The sequence below is a fragment of the Emiliania huxleyi genome (genome assembly GCF_000372725.1).
Source record: "Emiliania huxleyi CCMP1516 chromosome Unknown EMIHUscaffold_169, whole genome shotgun sequence".
NCBI lineage: Eukaryota > Haptophyta > Isochrysidales > Noelaerhabdaceae > Emiliania > Emiliania huxleyi.
In genome coordinates, this window is record NW_005200892.1 from 66,095 (window position 1) to 82,734 (window position 16,640).

Sequence of the window (16,640 nt, forward strand, 5' to 3'; positions counted from 1 at the left end):
AAGCCGGGCGAGGCAGCGGAGTACGGAGGCGGGGGAGGGAGGGGCGGGAAGAGGCAGAGGCCGAGGCGACCGAGGAGGCCGAGGAGGCGGAGGAGGCGGGGGAGGCGGAGGAGGCAGAGGTGGAGGCGGCGGCAGAGGCGGCGGAGGCAGAGGCGGCGACGGAGGCGGGGGAGGAGGGGGAGGGGGAGGAGGAGGAGGAGGAGGAGGCGAGGGGGGAGGAGGAGGGGGTAGCACTCGCTCGCTTCCGCGTGTCGCTCCGGTCCCTCGCTGCCGCCGCCGCCGCCGCCACCGCCGCCGACGCCGACGCAGACGCCGCCGCCGCAGACGCCACCGCCGCAGACGCAGGCGCCGCCGCAGACACTGCGGGGCTAGAGCGCCGCCGCGCCACTCTGCCGGTTGGTTGTAGTGAGTGAGTGCGCGAGTTAGCTGGAGAGGCGGAGGCACAGTCTGAGGCGGAGAGATCGATGGGAAGGCGAGGAGCAGCCACCGGGCTCGGACTGGACACCAACGCGGTATGGGGAGTGGACGCTGGACAGAAGACGACGTCGCGCTGGAGCGACACACACAGACACACACAGACTCACCAGAACTGGGCACTCTGCCGGCCGAGCGCACGGGCTGGCCGTGAGGGGGGAAGTGCCGCCGAGTCGCACGAGTGAGTCTCTTTGGTAGGTCCGCTCGCGGCACCCTTCGTCGCGCCCTCCGTCGGCTCTCTTGCCTGCTGGCGAGGCTGCATGCGGCGGCGGCGGCGGCGGCTGCGGCTGGGAGGGCGACGGAGGCTGGGAGGGCCGCGGCGGCGGCGGCGCGGGCGGCGGCGGCGGCGGTGGCAGTGGAGGCGGCAGTGGAGGCGGCAGTGGAGGCGGCAGTGGAGGCGGCAGTGTGGGCGTTGAGGACGTGACTGGAGCGACCGAGGCGGAGGCACCGGCGGGAGACGTCGCGCGGTGCAGCCCTCCAGAGTGCAAGGGTGGCGCGGAGGCGGCGGAGGAGGCGGAGGAGGAGGAGGAGGCGGAGGTGGCGGAGGAGGCGGTGGCGGAGGAGGAGGTGCGGGGGGCGGAGGCGGCGGTCGCGGCTGTTGGACGCGTGTCCGCGATCGTGCTCTCTCTGCTCGGCGACGGCTTCGCGGGAGGCAAGCACATGCCCGGGACACGTCCGAGACGGTTCCGGGACATGTCCGGGACACATCCGAGTCGTTTCCGGGACACGCCTGCTTGGCGGCGCCGTCTAGCGAGGAGCAAAGCAAATGCGGGTGGCGCAGCGGAGGGGGGAGTGGCAGTGCAACGCTCGCCGCCGCCGTCGCCGCCGCTGGATCTCCCCAGCATGCCGCCTGCCCCCCCCCCGCCAGAGGTTGTGTTTGTGTCGCCCGAGCTCGCTGGCTGGGGCTCGGTGGGCGGTCTGGGGGCGATGGTCGCTCACCTGGCCGCCGGCCGCGCAGCTGTGAAGAGCGCCTCTTCACACCTGCGGCTGTGACTAGGTCGCTCACCTGGCCGCCGCCCTGGCCGCTCGTGGGCTGCGTGTATCCGTGGTGCTGCCCCACTACGCGTCGCGCGGCGGCGGCAGCAGCGGCGCGCCGCACGCCGCCGCCCACCTCTTCGACTTGTCGGTGCCGCTAGAGCCGTCGAGAGGCGACGAGCCGCCGTCGGAGGGGGGGGGCAGGGGGTACCCTACCGATCCCGGAACCCGAACCCAAGCGGACGACGAGGTAGGCGACGCGCCGCTCTCTGTGCTGCACGGGGCGACGGAAGGCGGCGTCCGCGTCTCCCCGCTGCAGTCCGTCGGTCCACCGACCGCGCCAGGCCCGACCCCGGCTCACTCCAGTCCCAGGCGGCGTCCGCGTCTACCTGCTCCAGTCCGACGTCTACTTCCGTGCCCCGTACGCCCACCGCTCCCCGGCCGACGCGCTGCTGTCCGCGAGCCTCCTTTCGCGGGGCCCCCTGTTGTTGTTAGAGGGCTTTTCCGCTTGGCCCGCCGCCTTTTTTTAAAATAATTGGGTGGCCCCCCTGGGGGCCCCTTACCCGAGGCAAGAAACCTGGGGGCGCCCCCCCAGCCCGGGCGGCGGGCGAAACTGCCCGAAGCGGTGGCGGGGCACCGCTTTCGTGCCCCTGGTGCACAATTTCGAGCCCGGTTACGACGGCCCCCTAAATAAAGAGATTCATTAGGAGTGATTGATTGGGAGTTCATTCAGACCCGGTTACGAGGGCCCCCTCCTCCGGGCCCTTGATTGTGCCCCTCCCTAAGCAGAGGCCCGAGTCCAGGGAGGACCTCCCCTTTTAAGGAGAAGCACAAGTCCCCGATGTCCCCCTGCAGGCGCCCTTTCCCCGGAGTTTTCGGGGACCCCCCCCCCCCCCCCCCCCCCTTCTGTTAGGTGGGGGAGGAGTTTCTCGCGGCGGGCACTCCTCTTGTCTGCGCGGCGACGGGTGGGATGCGAGGCCGCGTCAGCTCCTCCTCATAACCGGACCCGTTAGCTGAGTCGCCATTTGGTTGGCGGACTAGGAGGGATGCGAGACCGAGTCCGCCCCTCCGGCGCCGCGCGCCACGGGGCTTGAAAAGAAACACGCCCCGAAACGAGACAGACGCGGGGCGCGTCTTTCTGTCTCAGGCGCCGCGCGCAACGGGCTGCTCTTCGAGGCCGGCCAGCACATGCCCCTCCTCCTCTCCTTGCGGGAGGCGGCGGCGCTGCACGCAGACGCGGACGCCTACGCGGCGCTCCGCGCCGCCGCCGCCGCGTCGGCGACGGATGTGTCCCACACGGCGCGGAGTTGGCACGCCGAGCTGCTGCGGCTCCGCGCTTGCCTGCGGGTCGCGGGCGGGGGGGGAGGGAGCCCATTCGGCCGCGAGTTGCCTGAGGCGGCGGAGCCGGTGGGGCGCGGCGCGGCATAGGCTCAAAAGAGCACATACTTCCTTGCAGCTACGGCTCTACGGCGCGCGATATACATCACACAGCAATCAACGAGTCCTTACTTTCTTTCTATCCCGGGTCCCGGGCTCGTTGTGCGAGTACATATGGGACACGATGTCTCAAGTATGAGGGGTTTTGACCAGCCCCTTGGAGTGTGACAAGGCTTCGTCCCTCTCACCCCGACCCGCGGGAAGATGGGGTAGGGCTAGGGGTCGGGAGGGGTCGCAAAAGAAAAATCGCCGCGCCCAAAAACAACTAAATTCTGCGTCCACAAAAATAAATCGGCTCCGGGTGAAGAGGTGGAAGAGCGCGTGCGTCGGCCGTCTCGGGCCGGAGCGGGTCGTGCTGACCACAGTGCACGCTCGCGGGGCCTCAGGCGGCGACGTGCATGAGATGACTTTTGCGCGGCCGCCGTTGAGGCGCTGCAGAGGCGCGCCGTCTTTGCCGCGCCCGTTGTCCACAACAGCGTTTAAGCCGGACGAACCCAAGGTGTGGAAGAGCCGGGTGAACCCTCTCGAGTGATCGGGCTAGATGCCGATCGCCATTGACCTTGCTCGAGCCGCGGCGAGCCCTGAAAGTGGAGCGTGTCAGGATCGATTGCTCGGCTGTGAACTGACCTCGCTGTGAATGTGACCGCCGTCACAGACACTATTGTCCATGAATGGTAGACTGAGAGTAGAGTAGAATCGGGTCGAGCGACCGGCCCAGTCGACCGTCCCCTCCCCTCAGCAGAGCGGGCGAGAATCCTAAAGGATTCACGCCTCCTCTGCCAGGGGCCCCTCCACTCGCCTGCACCTGCTCGAACCCTGAGCACTGTGCGGCGTTGCACGCTCGAGGTCGTGCATGATGTAGTAATCATTGTCTTGAGTGTGAACTGACCTCGCTGTGAATGTGACCGCCGTCACAGACACTATTGTCCATGAATGGTAGACTGAGAGTAGAGTAGAATCGGGTCGAGCGACCGGCCCAGTCGACCGTCCCCTCCCCTCAGCAGAGCGGGCGAGAATCCTAAAGGATTCACGCCTCCGGGAACAGATCCCTAGCCATGAATTCTTCCGAGTCCGAAAACGAAAGAAACAGAACCGATTTTTCAAAGTGGCCACTCTCTCACGGCGTCTGTGTTTTGGTAGAGAGAGATTGTGTGTGTATCGCGCGCCATCAGCACTATTGACCCATTAGTTAATTAATTACTACTCGAGTAATGATACACAATCCCTTCGGTATCGTCCTCAACGCATCCTATCTCTGACTCACGCACCATCCACCCTATCAGTGGACTGTAACTCTTCTTTCTTAACCATCTAGGGCGGGCGGGGGAGCGGGGTGGTGGTGGTGGTGGTGGGGGGGGGGGGGGTGTTGGGTTGCATGCCGTGCAGCCTTTTTATAATTTAACAAATTGTGTTTGTTACCTCAAAGCATCGATTGTAGAAAGAAAAGAGTGGAAGTAAGTCAGGTGCACGAGGTTCCATGTCGGTGGATAAGAAGGAAGGATTACATTGTTGTGTCTCACACCTTGCTTGCTCCGCGCCGCTGCCGCTCGTGATCTGAACTGAAGAGGGGGGTCGGCCTTGATAAGCTCTTGGTCTGCGACGCCAACCCAGCCAGGGCCCGCGTGCACGGAGTGCGTGAAGTGGGCTGGCAGCTTGGTAAAAAAACCCTCGGGTGCAGCGGTCGAGCGGCTGCCCCCCCGATTGAAGGCGAAACACAGTCCGACCAGGGGGCCAACAATATACCTAAGGGGGGGGGGGGGAGAGAGAGAATTCTTGATACGAAACCACGACGACACACACCAGTCGACTCGCATCGGTTGCCTCCATGAACGGCGGAGCTATTCTCGCGCCCACACCACACCTGGCTCCAACGTGGACACGCCCATAGCTGGGGACACTACTAGGTCACGCATGGCATCACAGAAGTTTTATCTCTGGGCCCCGAAAGGCATCTCTAGCAGTGTCGTTACACATGCCCCCTCCCCTCCTGGGCGCATGCGCCTCACGTCTCGCCAGAGCATAAGCCCTTGGCGTGTGGCGAGACGAGTTTTTCGCCATCGCAGCGAGCAGCAAGCCGCCCGCCGCAAACAGCCGGAGGCCTCGCCGCGGCACTGGCTGCGCCGCGGTCCCGCACCCGTCGACGCAGCTCCCCCCGCGGAAGACCGCGCGTAGCAACGTCTTGACGATCGAGATGAGCGTGCCTGAAGCTCGCCCACCTACTGCCCCTGAGAGCTGGTTATTGAGTGGGATCAGCTCCCCCCCTTGGGATCAAAGCTTCCACGACCTCACACCCAACATCTCAGGCGGGATCAGAAGGGGACTCCACACCGGACACCGCCCGGGCACAGCCCCCCTACCCGTCGGATCGCACAGAGGGCCCCCTCGGAGCAGCCCACACACAATCACGCATCGGCAGAGTTAGTGCCTGAGTCACGCAGACAGCACAGACAAGGAGAGGAGAGAGAGAGAGGAGAGAGAGAGAGAGGAGAGAGGAGAGGGTGAGGGAGTGTGTACACGTGAGGAGTGGGGAGGGTGTCTGTGGTGGGTTGTAGTCCTACTACGTGGTTAAAACCACGCGCCCCTCAGGAGCTTAAGTTAGAGCTGAGCGTCCAAGACGCCTCGGTGCCTCCCACCGGCGTGAGACCATCCGGATCTGCCTGCCGCGTCCTCCGTACGCAGCAGTCCCCGCGATGGCCCACGGTCCTCCGTCGCCTGGTTGAACCCCCTGCCTCCCGGCTGAACCCCCAGTCCTTGTAGTCCATCATGAAATAAACTCAAAGTCCACCACAGCCACCAGCCTCCACCTCCACCCGCGAGCCGCCACCGCTGCCGCCCGCGACGCCGCCCGCCGCGTCAGATAGCCACGACGCGCGCATCGAGTCGCGTCGGAGAGCCGCGCCGCACCAGCAGCAGCATCTGCACCACCAGCAGCAGCAGCAGCACCACCACCACCACCCGAGAGAGAAGCGCACCTGCCCGACGCCGCCCGCCGCGTCAGACGCTCGCGACGCGCGCGTCGAGCCCAGTCGCACAGCCGCGCCGCGCCAGCAGCAGCATCCGCACCAGCAGCAGCAGCACCACCACCACCACCAGCAACAGAGACAGGCAGTGCAGGCGCAGAGGCGCTCGCAGAGCGGCGCTCAGCGCCGCGCACGCCACGCTGCGGACCGTCGGACGAGCGCACCGTACGTCGGCGGCGACCCGCGTCGCCAGCCGTCTCGCGAGAGAGCGGCGCCGCCGCGTGCGCGCAGCAGCCGCCGCGGTTTCTCTCTCTCTCTCTCTCCCTCTCTCTCTCGGGGGGGGGGGTTGCGTGGGAGCTCGGCTCAAGAGCGCGCCCAACCCTCTCTCCTCTCCTCGTGTCGTCGTAGAATGAAGGCCGACGCCATGTGCAGGCGCTGCTTGGCAGCCAACGCCCTCGCCTTGCTAGCTGTGCCCAACAGAGACGCGTTCGCCGCCGGACTGCGGCCAGCACTGGGGCCTGGCCGATTCAGGGCGACGCGTTTTGAGGGCGAGTACTCCGACCTCCTTCACCCTCTCTGTGATCGAAAAATCGCCGTGGACACCAGCGCCCTCAAGCAGAGCGGCGGTGGCGACTATTTCCTCGCCACCTTCTCCGGCAACGACATCGGCCCACCGGGTGCGCTGCCTCTCGCTGTCCTCTCCGTGGCTCGCTGCCCGAGATATGTTCTCAATATAGGTGTCGGCAATGTCGTCAGGGCCTCCTGCGACGCGGAGAGCGTCTCCCGGTACGGGCTGCGAGATTGGAGCTTCGAGGCGCGCATCTCGGGTGACGGCGAGCAGGCGCGCAAACGAGCAAACAGCGAAGGCAGCACCCGAGATTTATATCATAGCGTCAACGCTGCGTGCCGCAGGTGGATGCCGGCGACGGCGTGCATGTGGGCAGGTGGCACCCGAGGGCTGCTGATGGCGAGGCTTGGGAAGGCATCAGATGGAAAGACGGCAACCGCTGGCTCCTGGAGCAACAAGCGGCAGAATGACGCCAGAGGGCGAGGTCTCCTGGAATGCGTGCGCGCCGTTGTAGCGAGCTACTCTCGAGCGGCATTACTTTCCGCTGATCACATATGTGGGGGCACGTACCACAAGTCGTGCATGCCCGCACAGCGGTGGTTTTGTAGAGAGGGCATGCCGATGCGTGTAGACTAGAGTCCGTGTGGGTCTGGCACTCAGTGTGTGGGCCCCGGTCGCGCCACCCCGCGCCCGCGCCCCATCGACACGCGACACGCAGTACATGTACGTTTTCGTCGTTTATTGTCGCGCCTCGGCTACCGGCTACCGCCCCTCCTCCCTGTACGCCCCTGTGCCCTGACGCGTCACGCTCGCTCTGGGCGAGGGCCGGGGCGCGGGGCCTGAGGCCAGCTGCCGCTCAGCACGCGGACCCGGGCAAACTTGAGGAGGGTTTGAAACACTGTGGACTTTGCCAATACGTGTGACTCGCCTACTCACCGTACTCACTAGTGAGTAAGGTGCGCGGTGCGCGGTGCGCGGTGCTGGTACAGCGTAATACCATTTGCCCAGCCGTCTGGCCATCCGATGACGAACGCTTCGGTGGTGAAACCAAGTCGCTTGATCTCGTCAAAGAACAACTGCCCCACATCTTTTTTTCGCGTCGTGTAGTAGGTAGTGCAGCACGAGTGTCTCAGGGCCGCACAGACTTGCCAGCGTGGCCGCCAGTTCCGCGTACGCGTCTGTGTAGGCGACATCTGCCATGAGCACTGCGTCGACGGGCGCTCCGAAGTCACTCACGTCCGTTCCCCACAAGAGCGGGGCTGCCTCAACAGCGCCGACTACGCCGTTGGATTCGATGTTCTCCCGCAGGAACGGCATCACCGACTCCATGTCGGTCACAGTAACACGCGGCCCATCCACACCTGTGTGGGCTGAGAGCAGCATGCCGCAAGCGATGCCGATAAGACCAGTGCCGCTTCCCAATTCGATGATGCGCCGCTTCTCCGAAATCAAGGCTGGATGCTCAGCCAGATGGCCAACCAAGGCGCGTGCAGTGTTCCAGACCCGCCCTCCGGTGCCGAACCGCAAGTCCTCTTTGACATGGATGGATCGCGGGAGGCCAGGCACGGAGAGATCGCTTCGGCCTCATCTGGGCTGTCCGACCACCACCGACCGTCGTCGTCTTACATTCTGCGTGTTCGACGAGCGAAGACGGGCGCGCTTCACGTCCCGCGTAGTCTGGCAGTCAGGTGCCATCAGTGTCTAAAAGTGCGCACAAGAACGTGACACCGACCGATCAACGGCATTTGCATCACGGGGAACGTGGCCGCGCAGGAAGCAAGAAAGAAATTCCTCCGCCTTGCTTTGTTTCCTAACATCGAAGGCTAGCTCACAAAAAACGGCGGTAGTGATCTAATCACCCGAATACCACGTTCGGATCGCTCCTCATCGCAAACCCTGTCAGCAGTTCACCTACGGGTATGTTCGTAAGAGCAACATACACTGAAAAACTAGGCCAAACAATGGATTACCGGTAAGTCCGCGGTCGATGCTCACAGTTTTCCTCCTCGGACCTGCTGGAACAAACCGAGCGGAGCTTCTCGAACGCCTCAGTAGTGTCAACCTGAGCAAATCGCAGCGTGTCCCGACGCTGCAGTGGCTGCATGGATTCCGTTCGCGTGAGAGCGACAATGACCCGGTCCCTCTCATCGTGCAGGTCGGAGCCAACGACCACTCCAAGAGTTCATCGCACGACCCAGCAAGGGCCGCCATCGAGCTGGGATGGCGGGCATTGCTGTTCGAGCCGCTGCCGTCCGCGTTTGCCGCGCTGCAACAAAAGTACGCCTCAAACCCGCGTGTCGACCTGCAGCAGCTCGCCGTATGCAAAGCGAGTAGGATACGATTGAATCTGACCATTAACTGCGAGCCTAGCACCGTCGACTTCTGGCACGTGGACGTGACCAACGCCACCGGAAATTGGGGCAGTGCCGACGCTGACGCGCGCTGCGCAGAGGGCATGTTTGGCACATGCAGGACGTGCAACTGGCTCACAGAGGTCTCGGGCCTGTACCGGGCCCACATCATGACAAAAGTGTTCGTGCAGCGCCCTGGCCAAGCCCAAGCGGAGCAGTGCGAGCGATGCACCAAAATGCACGGTGGCACAGCGGCGGCGCCAGAGGCGCCGCGACCGACTGACTGCATGCGCAACGTCCTTACGAGAAACCTCCGCCGCATCAAGGTCGTCCGAGCCCCATGCCGCCCCCAAGTTCGCCATCCCCCCCACCAGCGCCACCCTTCCCGCCGCGGCCGCTCGGCGCATCGGACCCCTCGCCCCCGCCGGCTTCACCGTCCCCCCCGCCAGCGCCGGCGAAACCGCCCACGCCGCCCTCGCCCCCCGCGCCGCCCGCGCCGCAAGCGCGCGGCCGCCGCGCGCATCCGCGGCGGCAGCGGCCGGGGGCGGAGCGCGCACATATTGCAATAGACAGTTGTTATGGCGCGGAATCCACTTTTCTACTCGTACACACATGGTTGCTGACCCCTTTTCTTTTTTTAGTCTGACGCCCCGACTGACCGATCTACCGCACTGAGCACTTCCGCCCCCTCGCTCCCAACCCACCCACCTCGCCCCGGGCCGCGCCGCGCGATCTCGGGCAATCTCGCGCTATCTCGGGCGATCTCGGGGCCGCGCCGCGCTATCTCGGGCGATCTCGGAGCGTCGCGTGCACGCGCGAATTCTCTTTTCCTGCGTCTCTGACGCCGGAGGGGTGCTCGACAGCGAGCGCTCACGGCTCGGCCTCCCATGCCGAGCGGCGAGATCAACGAGGAGGCCTTCTGGAAGGGCGCGAGCCCGGAGGCGCGTGGCCGATATCGCAACCTCGTCGTCGCCGGCCAGGGAGCCTACTCGATAGTCGCGCGGGCGGTCGAGGCGAGTTGGACCCCGCCCGCACCGGCAGCCCGCCGCTCTCTCCGCAGCGGCCCGCGCGGTCTCGCCGCCACCCCGCCCGAAGCCCGAGGGCGCAGCGCGCTCACTGCGGCTTGCAGCCTGCCGCGCGACCCCGCTGCTCGGCATCGCTGCCCGCTGCCACCCGCTGCCGCCGCCAACGGCGTAGCCCGTTCCCCTGTGCCCGCCTCGCCTGCGCGCAGGTGTCATCGGGAGAGACGGTGGCGATCAAGCGGATCGCCGAGGTCTTCTACGACGCGCACGAGGCCAAGAAGGTGCTGCGAGAGATTCGGCTTCTCCGCGACTTTCGGCACCCACACGCGCATTAGATTAGATAGAAAGGCGAGGAGCAGCCACGGGCTCGGACTGGACACCGGCGCGGGATGGGTGGACGCTGGACAGATGACGACGTCACCCTAGAGCGACACACAGACACACAAACTCAGGAGCCACTCCAAGCATCACCACCCCCGCGGCGCTGCTCCCCGTCGGAAACACAGAAGGGTCGACTTGTCCTGTGTCTTGCTTCTAGGCACCCGACCACCATCACACTGTCTCGTTTCTGATCTCATCACACTGTCTTGCTTCTAGGCACCCGAACACCATCACACTGTCTTGTCTCTGATCTCATCACACTGTCTTGTTTCTAGGCACCCGAACATCATCGCGCTGCGGGAGCTGATCCCGCCTTCCTCCCTCGAGACCTTCGAGGACATGTTCGTCGTCACTGACTTCATGGAGGCCGACAATGATTCGACTAGTTCTTTTGGAATGAATCAATCAGTTAATTAAGTTCGTCGTCACTGACTTCATGGAGGCCGACAATGATTCGACTAGTTCGTTAATTAGTTCGTTAATTAAGTTCGTCGTCACTGACTTCATGGAGGCCGACAATGATTCGACTAGTTCTTTTGGAATTGATTAGTTCGTTAATTAAGTTCGTCGTCACTGATGAGGCCGACAATGATTCGACTAGTTCTTTTGGAATTAATTAGTTCGTTAATTAAGTTCGTCGTCACTGACTTCATGGAGGCCGACAATGATTCGACTAGTTCTGGAATTAATTAGTTCGTTAATTAAGTTCGTCGTCACTGACTTCATGGAGGCCGACAATGATTCGACTAGTTCTTTTGGAATTAATTAGTTCGTTAATTAAGTTCGTCGTCACTGACTTCATGGAGGCCGACAATGATTCGACTAGTTCTTTTGGAATTGATTAATCAGTTAATTAAGTTCGTCGTCACTGACTTCATGGAGGCCGACAATGATTCGACTAGTCCTTTTGGAATTGAGTAGTTCGTTAATTAAGTTCGTCGTCACTGACTTCATGGAGGCCGACAATGATTCGACTAGTTCTTTTGGAATTGATTAGTTCGTTAATTAAGTTCGTCGTCACTGACTTCATGGAGGCCGACCCGCGCAAGAAGATCACCCTGACCCTGACCCTTATCCTTGCCCTAACTCTAACCCTTCCCCTCCCCTCACTCTAACCCTAACCCTAACCCTAACCCTAACCCTAACCCTTCCCCTCCCCTAACCCTAACCCTAACCCTAACCCTCACCCTCACCCTCACCCTCACCCTCACCCTCACCCTCACCCTGACCCTAACCCTGACCCTGACCCTGACCCTAACCCTAACCCTCACCCTCACCCTCACCCTCACCCTCACCCTCACCCTCACCCTCACCCTCACCCTCACCCTCACCCTCACCCTCACCCTCACCCTCACCCTCACCCTCACCCTCACCCTCACCCTCACCCTCACCCTCACCCTCACCCTCACCCTGCCCCCAACCCTAACAGGCCGACCTGCGCAAAAAGATCAAGTCGAAGCAGGAGATTGCAGTGGAGAGTGTCCGCTCTTACATGGCGCAGGTGGGGAGATTGCCCGAGATTGCCCGAGATTGCCCGAGATTGCGTCCGCTCCTACATGGCGCAGGTGGGGAGATTGCCCGAGGTTGCCCGAGATTGCCCGAGATTGCCCGAGATTGCCCGAGATTGCCCGAGATTGCCCGAGATTGCCCGAGATTGCCCGAGATTGCCCGAGATTGCCCGAGATTGCGTCCGCTCCTACATGGCGCGGGGGGAGCGAGTGGGCCCAGGGCTCACACTATGACGAAACGTGTCGCGGCTCATGCCCGCGAACTCTGACGCCACCTCTGACGTGCCTCGCAGCTGCTGGCGGCGCTCGCACATCTGCACGGCATCAACGGCATGCACCGCTAGAAGCGGAATACGCACTCTTTTCTCCCAACCATACACCGCTAGAAGCAGAGCTCGAGGACACGCATTCCGTGGGGTATGACGGCCTAGAAGCGGGCTCTTGTCTCCCAAGCAGCGCCCGGGAGGACACGTCCTATCCACCGCCACCTCAAGCCGGCTTCCTAGACATCTCCTAGACATCTCCTAGACATCTCCTAGACATTTCCTAGACATCTCCTAGACATCTCCTAGGCATTTCCTAGACATTTCCTAGGCATCCACCGCCACCTCAAGCCGGCTTCCTAGACATCTCCTAGACATCTCCTAGACATCTCCTAGACATCTCCTAGACATCTCCTAGGCATCTCCTAGACAGCTCCTACACATTTCCTAGGCATTTCCTAGACATTTCCTAGGCATCCACCGCCACCTCAAGCCGGCTTCCTAGACATCTCCTAGGCATCTCCTAGACAGCTCCTACACATTTCCTAGGCATACACCGCGACCTCAAGCCGGCGAACATCCTCATCTCGCGGCAGAACGGCGCAGACGTGCTCAAGCTGTGCGACTTTGGCGAGAGATAGACGAGATATGGCCGAGAGATCGACGAGATATGGACGAGATATAGACGAGAGATGGCCGAGAGATCGACGAGATATGGACGAGATATAGACGAGAGATGGCCGAGAGATCGACGAGATATGGACGAGAGATGGCCGAGAGATGGCCGAGAGATCGACGAGATATGGACGAGATATAGACGAGAGATGGCCGAGAGATCGACGAGATATGGACGAGATATAGACGAGAGATGGCCGAGAGATCGACGAGATATGGACGAGATATAGACGAGAGATGGCCGAGAGATCGACGAGATATGGACGAGATATGGACGAGAGATGGACGAGATATGGACGCGATGTCGACGGGATGTCGACGGGGACAGAGACGATAGTCGAGAAACAGCCTTGCGCCGCTCCACACCCTCCACGAATCTCGAGCAATCTCGGCTAGAATCTCGAGCAATCTCGGGTAGGCCTCGCGCGCACGGTGGACGACGACGCGACTTCGCGGAGGGAGATCTAGCCGAGATCCAGCCGAGATCGAGCCGAGATGTAGTCGAGATCTAGCCGAGATCTAGCCGAGATCTAGCCGAGATCGAGCCGAGATCGAGCCGAGATATAGTCGAGATCTAGCCGAGATCTAGCCGAGATCTAGTCGAGATCGAGCCAAGATATAGTCGAGATCGAGCCGAGATATAGTCGAGATCGAGCCGAGATCTAGTCGAGATCGAGCCGAGATCTAGTCGAGATCTAGCCGGGGTTGCCCGCGGAGGGCGTGGCGGCAGTTTCGGCTCTGAGTTGGCGTCAGTGGGCTCTCCCCCCCCCCCCCTCTGGGGTAGCGCAGTTTCGGCTCTGAGGCGAGCTGTTCATCACTGTCCATGCTAAGTTCATTAGGAGTGGCCGGCGGCCGGCTCAGCGGTGGGGCGGATGCCCTCCTGAGGAATGACTGCGAGGTGGCTATTGAGTAGGAGCGGCTGGCCGGCTCAGAGGTGGAGCATGAGGACGAAAGCAGCCCGGCAAGCAGCGAGTCGGGCGGCGCCGCGCCGCGGCCGCCGCCGCTCAAGCACCAGATGACCACGTACGCGCCGAGATTGCTCGAGATTGCTCGAGATTGCTCGAGAGTGCTCGAGAGTGCGCGAGAGTGCTCGAGATTGCTCGAGATTGCTCGAGAGTGCGCGAGATTGCTCGAGATTGCGCGAGATTGCGCGAGATTGCACGAGATTGCTCGAGATTGCACGAGATTGCTCGAGAGTGCTCGAGAGTGCACGAGAGTGCTCGAGATTGCGCGAGATTGCGCGAGATTGCGCGAGATTGCTCGAGATTGCTCGAGATTGCTCGAGAGTGCTCGAGAGTGCTCGAGAGTGCGCGAGATTGCTCGAGATTGCTCGAGAGTGCTCGAGAGTGCTCGAGATTGCTCGAGATTGCTGGACGGTGTGGAGTGGGAGGGGAGCAGTGGCGGGCGCTCTCTCCCGTATCCCGGCTGCATCTCGTCTGTGTGCCGGCTGTATCTCGGCCATATCTCGGCCATATCTCGGCCATATCTCGGCCATATCTGGGTAGGTACGTGGTCACGCGCTGGTACCGCGCGCCGGAGATCATCCTGCAGGAGCCGCGCGAGGGCAATCTCGGGCAATCTCGGGCAATCTCGGGCAATCTCGGGCAATCTCGTGCAATCTCGTGCAATCTCGTGCAATCTCGCCCGCAGGAGCCGTACTCTTCGGCGATCGACATCTGGTCGTAATCTCGTGCAATCTCGGGTAATCTCGTGCAATCTCGCCCGCAGGAGCCGTACTCTTCGGCGATCGACATCTGGTCGTAATCTCGTGCAATCTCGGGTAATCTCGTGCAATCTCGCCCGCAGGAGCCGTACTCTTCGGCGATCGACATCTGGTCGGCCGGCTGTATCTACAAAGAGCTGCTCGAGCTAACGCCCGGCTCGCCGCCTCCGAGATATGGGGAGATGTGGGGAGATGTGGGGAGATACGCCGGCTGTATCTACAAGGAGCTGCTCGAGCTAACGCCCGGCTCGCCGCCTCCGAGATATGGGGAGATATGGGGAGATGTGGGGAGATACGCCCGGCTCGCGCCTCCGGACCGGATTCGTATTGAGAATCAATCCCAAGAGGAGTGAGTGACGAGTTCATTGGTACTTCGGCTCTCGCTTCCGGACCGGAGTACGTAGATCTATTCAGAGCTCATACCCGGGAGTGAGAGAGGAGTTCCTCGGCACGTAGGCTCTCGCTTCCGGACCGGCGCCCTCTTCCCCGGTCGGTACTGCATCCCCTTCTCGGAAGTGTCTAGGAAGTGTCTAGGAAGTGGCTAGGAAGTGTCTAGGTCGGTACTGCATCCCCTTCTCGTTCGACGACGCCGACGAGCAGGTGCGATCTCCCCGCATCTCCCCATATCTCCCCACGTCTCCCCACATCTCCCCACGTCTCCCCGCATCTCCCCACATCTCCCCACATCTCCCCACATCTCCCCACACCTGCCCACATCTCCCCACATCTCCCCACATCTCCCCACATCTCCCCACATCTCCCCACATCTCCCCACATCTCCCCACATCTCCCCACATCTCCCCACATCTGCCCGCATCTCCCGATATCTCCCCACATCTCCCCACATCTCCCCACATCTCACCACATCTCACCACATCTCCCCACACCTCCCCACATCTCCCCATATCTCCCCACATCTCCCCACATCTGCCCGCATCTCCCGATATCTCCCCACATCTCCCCACATCTCCCCACATCTCACCACATCTCACCACATCTCCCCACACCTCCCCACATCTCCCCATATCTCCCCACATCTCCCCACGTCTCCCCGCATCTCCCCACATCTGCCCACATCTGCCCACATCTCCCCACATCTCCCCACATCTCCCCATATCTCCCCACATCTCCCCACATCTCCCCACATCTCCCCACATCTCCCCACATCTCCCCATCTCTCCCACAGGTGCGGCACCGACATGACCAGCTCGCCGTCATCTGCCGCACTCTCGCGCCGCCGACCGTCTCCGAGTTCGGCTGGGCGAGCGCCACGTCGCGCGCCGAGGTGGAGCGAGTGTGCCGCGGCTGGTCAAGTCTAGAGGCGGAGGGGCGCGAGAGGCAGCGGCGGCAGTACCTGACCGAGGCGTGCCCGGTCGCTACCCCGTGCGAGGTGGACTTGCTGGCCATGATAATAACAATAATAATAATAATAATAATAATAATAATAATAATAATAATAATAATAATAATAATAATAATAATAATAATAATAATAATAATAATAATAACCCGTGCGAGGTGGACTTGCTCGCCTCTCTGCTCGAGCTGGACCCGACCAAACGCCCCGACGCGGCCGCGGCGCTCGAGCACGCCTACTTCGACGCGCTGCCCTCGCGCCCGCCCGTCACGCCGCCGAGCGACGAGACCGAGATCGAGGCCGCCTTCACGTTTGAGCGCGAAAACCTCAACGTCAACGACCTGCGCATCCTCATCGCTAACGACCTCTTCCGCGCGCAGCACACGCCTCTAGACGACGAAAACACATATCTCCCCATACCTCCCCATACCTCCCCATATCTCCCCATATCTCCCCATATCTCGTAGGCACACGCCCCGCCCCTCCCGAGGCGGAGGGGGCTGTGAACGGCGTCTCTTCACACTTGCAGCTGTGAACAGGCGCACGCCTCGCCCGTCTCGAGGCGGAGGGAGCTGTGAACGGCGTCTCTTCACACTTGCAGCTGTGAACAGGCACACGCCTCGCCCGTCTCGAGGCGGAGGGGGCGAGGTATGACCGGGAAGCATGAGCCTGCGCCCTGCGGGGCGGTCGCGCGTCGGAGGATCGGGCGCGGCCGAGCAGCCAGAGGAAAAGCCTCTCTGTTGGATGGACTGGGACAAGCATGCCACCGCTCGTGCCGATTGGCGGGCGTCGAGGGCGTCGCCGGCCTCTGGCAGAGCCAACTCTCAGAGCCTCTGGGGGTCGCGGCGGATGAAGGGAGCCCCACGCGGCGCGGCGGAGGAAAGGTATCAGATAAGGTGAGGTAAGGTAAGGTAAATTTCTCTTTTGAGTCCCTACGCCCTATCCG

The 16,640-nt window shown here is 62.3% G+C and overlaps 4 protein-coding genes across 4 annotated transcripts; 3 read left to right on the forward strand and 1 right to left on the reverse strand.

The window, feature by feature from the left end:
• Positions 1-2,637: 2,637 nt before the first annotated feature.
• On the forward strand, positions 2,638-2,877 carry EMIHUDRAFT_314235 (hypothetical protein; the record flags this gene model as incomplete). The annotated part of the gene is made up of 1 exon (XM_005784667.1): positions 2,638-2,877. The coding sequence occupies one exon, from the start codon at positions 2,638-2,640 to the stop codon at positions 2,875-2,877; it is 240 nt and encodes a 79-aa protein (XP_005784724.1).
• A 3,378-nt stretch (positions 2,878-6,255) lies between these two features.
• EMIHUDRAFT_456124 (hypothetical protein) lies at positions 6,256-7,148 on the forward strand (the record flags this gene model as incomplete). The annotated part of the gene is made up of 3 exons (XM_005784668.1): positions 6,256-6,523; positions 6,584-6,687; positions 6,759-7,148. The coding sequence occupies 3 exons, from the start codon at positions 6,256-6,258 to the stop codon at positions 6,882-6,884; spliced, it is 498 nt and encodes a 165-aa protein (XP_005784725.1). The 3' UTR covers positions 6,885-7,148.
• Positions 7,149-7,176: 28 nt separating this feature from the next.
• Positions 7,177-7,743, reverse strand: EMIHUDRAFT_231045 (hypothetical protein; the record flags this gene model as incomplete). The annotated part of the gene is made up of 3 exons (XM_005784669.1): positions 7,177-7,209; positions 7,284-7,342; positions 7,560-7,743. 3 exons carry the CDS (start codon positions 7,741-7,743, stop codon positions 7,177-7,179), a joined length of 276 nt encoding a protein of 91 aa, XP_005784726.1.
• A 1,872-nt stretch (positions 7,744-9,615) lies between these two features.
• EMIHUDRAFT_364637 (hypothetical protein) lies at positions 9,616-16,638 on the forward strand. The gene is made up of 15 exons (XM_005784670.1): positions 9,616-9,778; positions 9,997-10,103; positions 10,444-10,534; positions 11,598-11,669; positions 11,970-12,006; positions 12,489-12,569; positions 13,033-13,073; positions 13,528-13,637; positions 14,120-14,165; positions 14,421-14,493; positions 14,794-14,848; positions 14,916-14,937; positions 15,524-15,722; positions 15,851-16,073; positions 16,306-16,638. The coding sequence occupies exons 1-15, from the start codon at positions 9,653-9,655 to the stop codon at positions 16,346-16,348; spliced, it is 1,326 nt and encodes a 441-aa protein (XP_005784727.1). The 5' UTR covers positions 9,616-9,652; the 3' UTR covers positions 16,349-16,638.
• The last annotated feature ends 2 nt before the right edge of the window (positions 16,639-16,640 follow it).